The sequence below is a fragment of the Tachyglossus aculeatus genome, chromosome X1 (genome assembly GCF_015852505.1).
Source record: "Tachyglossus aculeatus isolate mTacAcu1 chromosome X1, mTacAcu1.pri, whole genome shotgun sequence".
In the NCBI taxonomy this organism is placed as follows: domain Eukaryota; kingdom Metazoa; phylum Chordata; class Mammalia; order Monotremata; family Tachyglossidae; genus Tachyglossus; species Tachyglossus aculeatus.
Genome location: NC_052101.1, coordinates 117,748,914 through 117,762,204, shown reverse-complemented (window position 1 = coordinate 117,762,204; position 13,291 = coordinate 117,748,914). Strand labels below are relative to the sequence as shown.

The following is a 13,291-nucleotide window of genomic DNA, read 5'->3' as shown; positions in this document are numbered from 1 at the left end:
TCCCCCTTCTAGACTGTGAGCCCGTTGTTGGGTAGGGACCGTCTTTATATGTTGCCGAGTTGTACTTCCCAAGCGCTTAGTACAGTGCTCTGCACACAGTAAGTGCTCAATAAATATGATTGAATGAATGAATGAACAGTTGACCACCCTTGTTCAAAGAGTGGTTCAGCCACCCCAGCTCCTACGAAACAGAAAGACTGCTTTGGGGCGAGTGAGGTGGCATCAACCTGTGGCTTGTGCTCGAACCTGGGCATGGGACCATTCCCCCTCTCTGCCCCTCATGGCATCAGGCACCTGGAGTCTCACTAGCCGGGAAGCACAATTGTTCTGATTGGCCTAACCCGAGAGTCAGAATAATGGAGGGCTGGGGCCAGAGAGAATTATGGGGGGCTGGATCAAGACACCTGACCCAGCACCTCTATACCCGGCCCGGCCCCCAAAACACACACACACACACACACACACACACACACACACACACACACACACAGAGCACATTTAGAGATCAGACACATACACACACAGACATTGGTAGATACGGACATACTGTGACAAGGTATATATGTTTGTTCAGATTTTTTACTCTATTTATTCTACTTGTACATATTTACTATTCTATTTATTTTGTCAATGATGTGCATCTAGCTTTACTTCTATTTATTCTGATGACTTGACACCTGACCACATGTTTTGCTTTGTTGTCTGTCTCCCCCTTCTAGACTGTGAGCCCGTTGTTGGGTAGGGACGGTCTCTATATGCTGCCGACTTGTACTTCCCAAGTGCTTAGTACAGTGCTCTGCACACAGTAAGTGCTCAATAAATACGATTGAATGAATGAATAAGGTGGTATAGTCATAGACATGCAAACACACACACACACACAAATTCATATCCTGTCTCACATGGACCGGAACACAGAGATCAGAGATCTCAAGAGCAGCCAGGCCCAGAGAGACACATGATGAACTTACAGGTGTATTGATGTTCAGGTTAAGAAATCTTCAGGCCAAGGCAGTTTGTTAGCCCTATCCCTCTAAGCCTTTGTCCTTTCTTAGCCTATCCTCTCTGTCCCTCTGAAGCCTCCTACTACGCCCTGACCGGTCCCCATTCCCCCAGATGCAGTGCTGCAGGCCACAGGGTGCAAGATGATAGGCGGAGCCAGGGGAGCAGGGGCGTCATGTCACGTGGGACCCAGAGCTGAGTCTGGGAGGAAGCCAGGCAGCTGGGCAAAGGCACGGGCTCTGGGACGGAGCAGGAAACCGAGGTAATGGGTTGGAGAGGGTGGCCCTGAGACCCCCAAAGATCCTGCTGTAGGCACGATGAGTTGGTGGGGTGGGGGCCTCTTGACCACTCTGGTGAGATGTTGCAGGTAAAGAAGGGCAGTGGGGGAGGAAGAGCAGGGCTGGAGGAAAAACAAATGGTTTTGGGAAGGAGGTGGCACAGAAATGAGCAGGAAGGCTGAGGAGAGCCTGAGGGGAGACTGGGGAGAGGGTGAGGGAGACTGAGGTAGGCTGAGGGGAGGCTGAGGGGACCCTCGGAGGAGCCTGTGGGAGGCTGAGGAAGGGTTAGAGGAGCCTGGGGGAAGACTGAGGGTGGTGTTGAAGAACCTTGAGGGGAGCCTGAGAGGTGCCTGGGGGAAGGCTGAAGGAGTCTGAGGGGAACCTAAGGGAAGCCTGGGGGTGGGGAGACTGAAGAGAGACTAGGGGAGCCTGAAGGAAGTCTAGAAGGAGGCTGAGGGGAGCCCAGGGCTAACAGCCTTTACCCACAGGAGATGGAGGAACCATCCCCACAGACCGTTACCCAAGTCCTGCAGCCCAAAACTCCATCAGTGCTCAGCTCATACCGCTGGCGCATGAAGGGTGAAAAGGCGTCGGGGAGCTCCCGCTGGGGCAAGCTACAAAACTGGGGCCGCGCCCTGAGTCACTCAGAGACCACAGAACCCCAATCCGGCCGTTCTACCCGCTCTCTATTCCGCCGGGCCTTCTCTGCCCCATCCAAGGAGCTCCGAGGAGGCCGGGGCCTCAAGCTGCCAAAATACTGGCGCTCCGGAAGTCAGCAACAGGAGTTGGAGCTGGAGTCGGGGCCAGATACGAAGCCAGAGGCAGTGCCAGAAGCCAAGGCCACAGGTAGGGGGACCCCCCCCCCCCCCCACCTACTCTCTGGATCCCCATATTCCCTCTGAAGCCTCATAACTTCTCTTTCTGCCCAACTGGCTGCAGCCACCTTCTGCTCTCAGACTTCGGGCTTGGAATAAACTATTTAATATATGATACTCAGCTGCTGGGCTCCACCCAAGGGGAGGCTGTGTTGTGAAAATTCAGTCCCTCTCCCTGAATGTTCTGGGACTGTGGCAGCTTCTCCTCAGAGCTAAATGCAATTGAGGGTGGGAAAAAGAAGACCTTTCTCTTTCCCTTCCATTCTCCCAAGTTGGTTCCCTTCCTCGGGCCTTTTTTTCCCACACACCCAAAGGCACCCACCTTATAGGGAGAGGAGGAGAAGGCAGGTGAACTGGGGGGGATCCCAGCCAGAGAGGATGCTGCAAACCAGGATGGAACTCTCCTGACAATCCATGGCAGGGCGCTGGGAATGCGGTTATGGCTGCTTGGGCAGATACCTAATGTTAAATGAGTTCCTCTAAGAAGAAAGAGAAAGGGCAGTGAGTGGTCATTTTTACAGGTGGGGAAACTGACAACAGGGTGAGAAGTGATGGCTTTGGAGTGAACAGAACCGAGATCTGAGCTCTGCTGGTGTGGCATCCCTGCGGAGTATTTCCTTTGAGAGCCCAGACCAGAGGGTGGCCTCTGGGCCTTCTCTCAGAATCTCTAAGGATCTCTAAGAACATTGCAGTCAGACAAAAGAGGGTAGAAGGCAGAATGCTCAGCACCCCCCACCCCAGGATCCCACCCACCAGTTAACATAAAGGAGTCATCTCCCCACCTGACTAAGACACACAGGAAACTGCGGTAAGAGCTCTAAAGGAAGTGGCGTGGGCCGGATTTACCCCCTCCCATTCTCTACCTGCTCCTGAGGAGAGGTTGGGGGAGGGGAGATGAGAAAATCCAGGTACAGGATAACGGGTTGCGGTTTGTGACCACCTTCAACGCCTTCCCCCAACACCAACCTCCCAACCCCCTGTTCCCTTAGGAGGGTCAAAATCTACCCAAAGTGTACTTGAAAAAGGGAATCATCACTTGGTAAAGCCACCTCTGAAATGAACAAATGTCGGTCATTTAGCCCGGCAGGATGAATGCTTTCAAGAAAGTCAACTCACCTGTCGTGGTACTGGCAGGAGGCCTGGCTGGCTTCCGCTGCAAGACCCAGGGGAGTGTGGTTCAGTGGTTAGAGCCATGAGGCTCGCAGCAGAGCAAGGCATTGACTCTGTGAAGAGAGTGTGTTCCTGCAATGTCCCCTGACCTGCTCTGACTCCCTGGAAGAATGATGGATGGTGATTTCCCCAGAACTTGCCCTCCGGCTCAATAAACTCCTTCCTCTTCCCATCCACCCCACACTACTGAATGCCGCCCCAACCCTTACCCATCCCATTCCGCACCTCTCCCCTCCCATTCCAGGACAGAGGAATGTGTCTACTGGGCCCTCTTTGGTAGAAGGCCCAGGAATGCCCATAGTTTTGTCTCGCGGTCTTCCTTCCTCTTGGGATTACCCACTGCATGCCCCACCCACTACCCTTTTTCCAAATGTATATTCCCAGCCCCTGATACAAACTGCTTGTTCTCTCTGCCAGAGCCCACCCTCCCTGCCCAGAGGATCCCAGCTGCCCCGGCGCCCAATGTGCCTGTCTGGGACATTGGTGGTTTCACCCTCCTAGATGGGAAACTGCTACTCCTAAGGGATGAGGAGGTGAGCGGTCCAAAAACTGTGGACCACAGGGGGTGGGGGAAAGGAGGGGTAAATGGAACAGCAGAGCCATCAGTCGGCACTCTCTCTTCTGGGCAGGAATTATATGGGCCCCCTACCCAGGCCGCAAATTTTGGGTCAGAGAGCAACCTGCAGCTGGGAGCCACAGGGTCCCGGGAACCAGGTAACATCAGGAGGTGGGACGGAGGGAGGAGCATGGGAAATGGGGGCCTGAGGGGGTGGAGGGGCACATGCCGATGAAAGCTGAAGAGTCGGGCTCCAGCCCCAAGGAGGTGAAGCCAGGGAAGTACAGTGGGATCTGCGGAGTGGGGTTCTCTCCCCGCCCCCCAGGCAACAAACACACACACACACACACACACACACACACACGCACGCACGCACGCATGCACAAACCTTGAACTAATCGTGCCATGGGGGTTTCAGAAAGGAACCCAGGGAGAGCAGAAGCCGAGCCCTCCAGCACCAACCAGTTTCACAATGTCAAGGTAAGAGCCAGTGGAGGGTTGAGGGAGGGAGAAGGAAAAAACCAAGGAGAAGCCCCCTGTGTTGCTAGGGGATAAGTGTGGAGGAAGCTGTGGCAGGACCCCAGCAGGCCCTAAAGCTGAGCCAGGCTCTTGGAGGCTGCTTGACCCGTTTCTTCCTAGGGGCTGCTGTGGAAGAGACTGAAGGACAAGAAAAGGGGGAAGGGTGACTCCATGGCGGGGAGCCCCGGGGAGGGGGACAGGTAACTGGGGAAATGGGGATAACGAGGAGGCCAGGAGAGGGGATGGGCAATGGGGTGAGTGGGAAGGAGAGAGGGAGAAGGGGGCCTGGAAGAGGGGGAGTAGCTGAGAGAGGGGGAGTGGGGACTGGGAGATCAGAAGGGGAGGCGGGGAAGGTATGATGCTGGGGTGAATCAGAACAGCCATCCCCACCCCCAGGTCTTCCAGCACACAGGGCTCCCGGGAGTCTCTGGTGGGCCTCGGGGCAGCCAGCGAACTGGACCTGAGTACTGAACAGGATGTGCAGGTGTGGCCACTGCACCCCAGCCTCCTCAAAGAGCCCTACTGCTTCCAGGTATGGTCCCATCTCCCCTGCCCCCAAACCCTCAAATACCTTGGTCGGGTCTTCTAGGGAAACTCAAGAGCTGGGCTTGGGGAGGAGCTCCTACCTCACCTCTCTACTCTCCTACTACAACCCAGCCTGCATACTTCCCTCCTCTGATGCTACCCTTCTCATTGTCTCTCAGTCTCCTCTATCTCACCACCAATTTCTCGCCCACGTCCTGCCTCTGGACACCCTTCCTCCTCATAGCCGACAGACAATGACTCTCCCCACCTTCGAAGCCTTACTGAAGGCCCATCTCCTCCAAGAGGCCTTCCCTAAGACCTCCTTTCTTCTCCCACTCCTTTCTGCATCACCCTGACTTGTTTCCTTTATTCTTCCTCCCTCCCAGACCCAGAGCATTTATGTACATATCTGTAATTTATTTACTTATATTAATGTCTGTCTCCCCCCTAACCTGTAAGCTCATTGTGGGCAGGGAATGTGTCTGCTTATTGTTATATTGTACTCTCCCAGGGGCTTAGTACAGTACTCTGCACACAGTAAGCACTCAAAAAATATGATTGATTGACTAACTGACTGAGCTGAAGTGAGGGGGAAAGAGGAAGTTAGAGGTCAGAGCAGGATGGGGCCCGGGAGGAGAATGAGCCTCAGGCCCTGAAACCGCACTGCTCCCCCGCCTGATCCTCTCAGCCCCACTCTCCCACCGCCCCCCTTCCATCTCTCACCCCTTCAACACTTCCTTCCTTCACTCACTCTCCATTCTCTCCCTCCCCGGCTCCCACTCTTGCTCTCCATGCAGGTATCCTGGCCAGGTGGAAGTCGCTGCTTCTCCTGTAGCTCAGCAGTTGAACGGGATCGTTGGATCGAGGATCTACGTCGCAGTGTGCAACCCAATCAGGTCAGCGTCTGATCCTCCACCCTGACCTTTCAGCCCAACCCTGATTTCTGACCTTGGTAGGAGACAGGGCTCCTTCCCCCTCTAGACTGTCAGCTCCTTGTTGGCAGGGAACATGTCTACTATCTCTCTTATACTGTCCTCTCCCAAATGCTTTGTGCGATGCTCTGCCCACGGTAACCAATAAGTATGATCGATCAATTGATTAGCACCACAAAACCTGACCCCTCCCACCCTAGTCCCCTTGTGCCCCATCATCCCTGATTCCCTGACCTTTCTCCCATCTGCCCTACTCCCTCAGGGCCCTGAATCTCCGGGGATCCCCTCTGAGCCATCCCCATGATACCTCCCTGGCCCCAAAGGACTTCCCTGCTCTCCTCTGCATCCTTGGTAATAATAATAATAATAATGGCATTTATTAAGCGCTTACTATGTGCAAAGTACTGTTCTAAGCACTGGGGAGGTTACAAGGCAATCAGGTTGTCCCACGTGGGGCTCACAGTCCCAATCCCCATTTTACAGATGAGGTAACTGAGGCAAAGAGAAGTTAAGTGACTTGCCCAAAGTCACACAGCTGACAAGTGGCAGAGCCGGGATTAGAACCCATGACCTCTGACTCCCAAGCCCAGGCTCTTTCCACTGAGCCACGCTGCTTCTCTGTGCCTCAGTTACGTCATCTGCCAAATGGGGATCGAGTCTGTGAGCCCCACATGGGACAGGGGTTGTGTCCAAGCCGATTTGCTTATATCCACTCCAGTGCTTAGTACAGTGCCTGGCACATAGTAAGCACTTAACAAATACTATCATTATTATTATTAGTATCAAATACCATCGGTATTATTAACAGGACCACAACTGGCAGAGCAGTATGTGAGTAAAACTGCATAAACCACTATTGCTATAATCCATTTCTCTGCCTAGATTCGCAGTCCCAAAGTCTGAGGATTTTCAATGGAAAATCATTTCCATCTTCCTCATCATTTTCAATGCAAGCAGTATGGCTTAGTTGAAAGAGCACAGTCCCAGGAATCAGAGGACCTAGATTCTAATCCCAGCTCCACCCCCTATCTGCGGTGTGATCTTGGGCAAGTCACTTCGCTTCTCTGAAGCTCAGTTACCTCATCTGTAAAATGAGGATGAGGACCGTGGGCCCCATGAGGGAAAGGGACCGTGTCCAACCTGATTAGCTTGTATCTACCCCGGCGCTTACTCGGTACAGCGGTGACCCCCTTCCCCACCCTCTTCCCCCAGGACAATCATGATCGGGAAGAGACGTGGCTGAGCTTGTGGGTGTATGAAGCCAAGGGGCTGAGGAGCTCAGGGGGAACAGGCAGCGCAGGCGTGCACGTGGAGCTCTGGCTGGATGGGGCCCTGCTGGCCCGCACCGCCAGCCGCCCCGGCCCCGGGCCCCACTTCTGGGCCGAACGCTTCCATTTCGAAGCCTTGCCCCCAGCCCGCCGCCTTTCCCTGCGACTCCTGCAGGCTGGCCGGCCTCTGGGTGCCGTGTCTCTGGAACTGGGCGAGCTCTGTGGCTCCCGGGGGGCTCTGGAGCGCTGGTTCCCATTGTCAGGTGGCCCCCCGAGGGCAGCCCTGCGTGTGAGGGGCCGGGCACGCTGCCTGCGAGTTCTGCCTACTGAACGCTATAAGGAGCTGGCAGAGTTCCTTACCTTCCATTATCCGGAGCTGTGCCAGGCCCTGGAGCCCATGCTGCCCGTCCAGGCCAAGGAGGAGCTGGCAGCCGCCATGGTGCGCGTGCTACATGGGACAGGCAAGGCCCAGGTATGGGGAAGGACCTTGGGGGTGGGGGGGAGGGGCACGAGGAGGATGTGGGGTGGGGCACGACCCAGGTTTTAAGGAGGGCCCTAAGAGCTGTAGGAAGGGTACGGGGGACACGGTGGGAGAGTGGGGGTGGGGGAAGGAGAGGGTGGATAGAGGTCAGGACAGGAATCTAGGCCTTTGGCTAGGTGTCGAGGAGGGAGTTGGCCACAGGCTGTTCCCGAGGGTGGACTGGGAGCAGACACTGGGGGTGCCCGGGAGCCAAAGTTCTGACCTGTGAGCTGGGTGCCACAGGCTCTAGTGACCGACCTGGGTGTGGAGGAACTGGCACGCTGCGGAGGACGGGAGGCACTGCTCTTCCGGGAGAACACCCTGGCCACCAAGGCCATCGATGAATACATGAAGCTAGTGGGGCAAACCTACCTGCAAGAAGCACTGGGTGAGCTTAGATGGAGAAGAGCTGGGTGGGGCTGTGGACTTCATTGGGGACAGGGCGGGACCAGGGTGGAGTCAATGAAGAAGGACCCTAGGAGGTCCCAGGGGGCTATGGGGAGAGGGTCCCTGGGAGGTGGCCTGGAGAAGCCCGATGGTGGAGTGGCAGGACGGGGGCTGGGTGGGGGAGCGTTCCGGAGTGGTAGGTGAAGGTGTCTGTGCCACAGGGGAAGCTGTGCGGCGCTTGTGTGCATCAGGCGATGACTGTGAGGTGGACCCCAGAAAGTGTCCTGGCCCTGACCTGCCCCAGCACCAGGCCAGCCTGAGGCAAAGCTGTGAAGACGTCTTCTTGAGCATCACCCGCTCCTATGAGTAAGAACAGTATGATGGAGGGCTATGTCAGAGGAAGATAAGGACCTGGGGTGGGGTGTGGGAGGGAGAACAGAATAGCAAAGTGACCCCTTTCCTACTCACAAGGAGCTTCCACTCTGAAAGGAGAGACAAACATATTTACCACACACTGTCAAAATAGATAAAATGTCCTGGGTCCTCTGGGTCAGAAACGACTCGACAGCATGAGACCTCTTCCCTTCCCTGTCCCCCTAGTCACCGCATGGCCCCCTTGCCATTCCTAGTCCTCAGGCCCTCCTGAGCCCTGGGGCCCCCTCACCCTGGGTCTCCTGTGTCCCCACAGGTGGTTCCCAGCAGAGCTGAACACAGTGTTCTCCGGCTGGCGGGAAGCGTGTCGGGACCGGAAAGTGGAGCCCCTGGCAGAGCGGCTTGTGTGTGCCTCGCTCTTCCTGCGCTTCTTGTGTCCTGCCATCCTGTCCCCCAGCCTCTTCGGTCTCACCTATGAGTACCCAGGACCCGGCCTTGCCCGCACCCTTACCCTCATCGCCAAGGTCATCCAGAACCTTGCCAACCAGGCCAAGTAGGTGTTGGGGATCTGAGGGGGCTGGAATGGGAGGGACCAGGTGACTGGGCTGGAGCCATTCTGCTCCACAGGGCTCCGAAGGGAGATGGAAAAGGGGCTCATGAGGCTGAGCTCTGGCCTTGCCTCCTGCCCATATCCTCCCATCTACCCCTCCCTTGCCCCCCGGGTCTCTGGCAATCCCCCCCTCCCCCGCATGCCACAGGTTTGGGGAGAAGGAGGACTACATGAGCTTCATGAACGATTTCCTGGAGCAGCACGGTCCCGCCATGCAGCATTTCCTGGGGCAGGTGGCCTCTGGGGATGGGAATGGGGCTCCGGGCGGCTGTCAGGGCAGCAGTGACCTGGCCCGGGGCCTTGCCATTCTGCACGCCCAGCTCTGCACCATCTTCTCTGACCTCAACCAGGTGCCCACACTCTGTCCTCCTGCTTCTCCCAGCCTTGCCTGTCCCATCCATAGCCAACCCTTCTCTCAGCCCTGCCACCCTCGCCTGATCCCTGTGCTTCGCCTGCCTTGTCCACTACCCAGCACACTCGAATGCCCAGACACGGGGGCGCAAAGCCCTGGATGAGTGTGGGGGAAGGTGGTCTGCTATCAGACTGTGAGGGTGATGGCACTAGAGGAGGCTGAGGGGCCAGAAGGATGGGAGGGACCAAGGGAGAGAGGGAGGATTGCAGGGGGTGGGTTAGAGGACCCCAAGGGATCTCTGCCAATACCCCTAAAGACTCCCACTCTCTCTGCCAGCCCACCCAAGAGAGCTTAGAGCCACTGCCCACCATCCTGCGGGCCATCGAGGAGGGTCAACCAGTGCCAGTGTCAGTGTCCATGGGACTGCGCTCTATGCCCAACAGGTAATTCAGAGGAGGATGGGATAGGGGAGGGGTGAAAGAGGCTGGAGGTGGTGGGAGCTGGGGGTGAAACACAGGCACCAGCTGCTTGGGGGTGCTGAGGCTGAGAGTAGGACAACAGGGCTTGGGAGCTGAGGAAGAAGGGCTAGGGGCTGGGATGGGGAGGTTGGGGTGACATGGGACCCCTTTCCCCCCATCCCTCCTGGGGCACATTCCTGCCCCTCCTCCTCCTCCTCCCGGTACCCACTGACTGGAAAGGGTCAAATCTGGAGACCTGATAGATCTGGCATCCTGATGAAAAGCAAGGAGGAAGATGGGCTGGGGCCAAGTGGAGCAGGGTGGAGTTTGGGCTTTTGAATTTGGGTCAGGGTCAGAAAGGGGCTGAATTTAGGAAATGGAATGGGGTCAGGATTCGGATCTGGCATATGGGTTGGAACTGGAATTGGGGTTGGTGTACCAAAATGGGAGCTGGGGTTAGGATTAAAATCGGAATCAGGGTCATAGCTCAGGATGGGGTTAGGGGCTTGAGTCTAAATTGCGATCTGGGTTGAAGTTCAGGTGGGGTCGCAGTTGGATGGGGGTCAGATTGGAATTGGTGCAGTGCTTGGGGTTAGGGTTGAATTAGGGTTGGGGGTGCTAATCAGCTTCTCTCCTGGGTGCCTATTGCAGCTCCTCTGGCAGGGAGAAGCCAGGCTTCCTGGCCCCCCGAGACCTCTCCAAGCACACTCCACTTGTCTCTAAGAGCCAATCACTACGCAGCATACAGGGACAGGGGCGAGGCGAGGAGCAGCCCCCCAGGAGACCTCGGCGCATCCAGCGCACCCAGAGTGTCCCCGCCCGTCAGGCTTCCCACCGGCCCTTCCCTGTAGGCTCTCGGACCCGGCCCAAGGGCTCCCCTCGGCCCCCCCGGAAAGACCCTTCCCAACAGGTGAGGCAAGGGGGAGACTCCAGTGGAAGGGCAAGGAAGGGGCTGGGGTGGACGGGAGCTCGATTGGAATCCTGAGCACCCCCTCGTTCTCCCCCCTCACCCCTCAGGGCCGTCCTTGGCTCGGGACCTCAGTTTCCCTCCCCCGGAAACCCTCGGTGCCCTGGCAGCGCCACATGGATAAAAAACCACAGGACACAGATGCGGTGCTCTTCGCCCAGCGACCCCAGGGGAAGGTAATTCCCAGACCTCTTCCCTGTCTACCCCTACTGGGCCCCAGGCTCCGGCCCACCTTCTCATCCTCCCCGTCAAGGGCCAGGCCCTTGTGCAACAGCCAGGATCGGGTTGCTGACCCCAGATCTCAAAGCACTTTACCGAAAGATCCAAGTGACTGGCATAGAATTCGGACACCCTGCTTTCAAACCCACAACACAACTCCAGTGGGGGTAGCGGTATTCATTCAGGGTCGACAGTGTACAGAGCACAGTACTTGGAGCTGGGAATTAGAAGCTGGCCACAAGAAGCTCACAACCTAAGAATGAGGGGGAGGCAATGGATGAAAACAATAAAAGCACAAAAAACACCACGGAAGACGAAGCCCAGAGCCCAACCAGTCCAGTGGTAAAGAGGCCTCAGGGTTTTCCAGAGTCCAGGCACAAGTGAAGCTTCCCGACGCTCTCAAATTTGTGGAGGCCTCACCCAACCACGGCAGCAGCCCTGCAGGCCCAGAGCAGGTTGGGCGCAAAAGTCCAGGATCTCCTTCCAGAACCCAAGTGTCCTGCCTCCTCAGCCTGGGCCGCCGTCCCCATTTCCCCAGCAAAACCCAGGCCTCCTGCCTCTTGGCTTCTAATGTCTCTCTCCGGTGCATGCAGCTGGAAGAACTGCAGCAGGAGGTGTCCTTGTTACGAGAGCAGCAGAAGGGGCTTTCTGGGCAACTGGAGGTCCTCAACAACCACAACCGGACCCTGGGGGAGCAGCAGGAGAAGCTGCTTGCTCAGTTGGCAGAGGAGTCCCAAACCCAGCACAGGCAAAGGTGAGCAACAGGGCTGGCTTCACCCTCGGACATCCTCCCCACCCCAGGCCCTACCTTCCAAACCCCTTTTCCGCCTGCCCCGGGGGGCAGATCAGAGTGGTCCCGGGGTGAGGGTAGAGTGCCTTCTTCTGCCTCCTCCCTATATGACACCCAGAGAAGGGCATCTGTGGTATCCCCCCAACCCGGTGTCCCGGGGAGCCCCAGGGAGCCCATCATCCCGACTCCCCGGAGCTCTAGCAGGAGTTCTCTGAGGTCACAGCCCAGTGGATCTCAAGAGGCTATTTCTCCCCCACCAGGCTGACAAAGTCAGAGACAAAGCAGGGCCAAGATGATGCAAACCACAGGTTGGAGAATCTGGTAAGAGCCCGAACTGCTGCGGATGGGAATCTGAGCTGATGGAGATGGGGAGCCAGGATGTGAGCCATCCTGGCGAGCCTCCCTCCAGTTGCCCTTCTGTCTTCTCTTTGTCCCCTTCCTTGCCCATTGCCCAACAGGAGCGCCGTCTGGTTCTTCTTGAGCGGGCAAATGCAGAGCTACTGGATATGGTGCAGCGACTGCAGGACGGGCAGAAGGATCCTGGTGCTCAACTCAGGCCCCCGGAGATACCTTGCACCAATGGAGATGCCACCTGACCTTTCCCCATGGGGACTGATCCAGGCAGACTTAAGTGCAGACTGGATGAACCCTGCAAGCACCTACCTGGGCAGCCCCTAATGCGCCAAAAGGCCTTCCCTTGGCAATCACTGTGGGAAAAGCTGGGAACTCTTCAGTGCCAGCCTCTTCCCTGCCTGGGCAGTGCCACCTGCCTATCTGACTCCTATTTCCCCCAAGGTCCCAGACATCTGTCCTTCTGCTAAGGCTGGGGCCCTCCTTCAGACCTCTGTCTCCCTCTCAGCCTGAACCTGCCCTGGCAATACCCACCATGCTTTGCCCCATCTCTAGCTCATGTGCCCACTCCTTCTAGGCTATATCTGCCCCCAGCCCCTACTGACCAGAGAAGGAAGGAGAAACTTGGGACTGGGGATCTCCCTGAAGATTTCCCACAGGAGCATGGAGATGGTTGGAAAAGAAGGTTTGGGGAAACAGGCCGGGAACCTAAAACAGGAAATAAAATTATCTTTTCAAGCAGCACAGACTAGGACATGGTTACTTCTTGGGTGGGAAATAGGACACTTGGAGCCATGGGGGCTTTGGACCCGGGAAACCCAGGGGGCCAGGACGCTGGATTCCTAGGTTCTATTTCTGGCTCAGCCTGGATTGGCCTGGATCGGTCTGGCTCTTTGCTTTTCCCTCTGCCAAGGGGCCCTACCTTTCTGCCATGTCATTCTTGCAGGATACCACTGGATGAGGTGGGCACAGGCTTCTCAGGGTCAAGAAGGACCCAAGCCCTCCTCCCCAAAGTGCAGGGAACCCTCAGAAAGAATATTTTTCCCACAACTGGTAGTATTAATTGAGCACTCACTGGGGGCAGAGCACTTTACTGAGCACTTGAGAGAGTACAATAAATGTAGGCGACAGTGCGGCCAA

The 13,291-nt window shown here is 56.6% G+C and overlaps 1 protein-coding gene across 1 annotated transcript; it reads left to right on the top strand.

The window, feature by feature from the left end:
* The first annotated feature begins 1,319 nt into the window (after positions 1 to 1,319).
* On the top strand, positions 1,320 to 12,863 carry RASAL3 (RAS protein activator like 3). The gene is made up of 19 exons (XM_038771791.1): positions 1,320 to 1,355; positions 1,769 to 2,126; positions 3,743 to 3,858; positions 3,955 to 4,039; positions 4,300 to 4,361; positions 4,521 to 4,600; positions 4,797 to 4,932; positions 5,723 to 5,821; positions 7,070 to 7,597; positions 7,889 to 8,033; positions 8,254 to 8,398; positions 8,721 to 8,957; positions 9,163 to 9,364; positions 9,703 to 9,809; positions 10,476 to 10,734; positions 10,842 to 10,967; positions 11,604 to 11,764; positions 12,061 to 12,121; positions 12,259 to 12,863. The coding sequence occupies exons 1-19, from the start codon at positions 1,320 to 1,322 to the stop codon at positions 12,394 to 12,396; spliced, it is 3,081 nt and encodes a 1,026-aa protein (XP_038627719.1). The 3' UTR covers positions 12,397 to 12,863.
* The last annotated feature ends 428 nt before the right edge of the window (positions 12,864 to 13,291 follow it).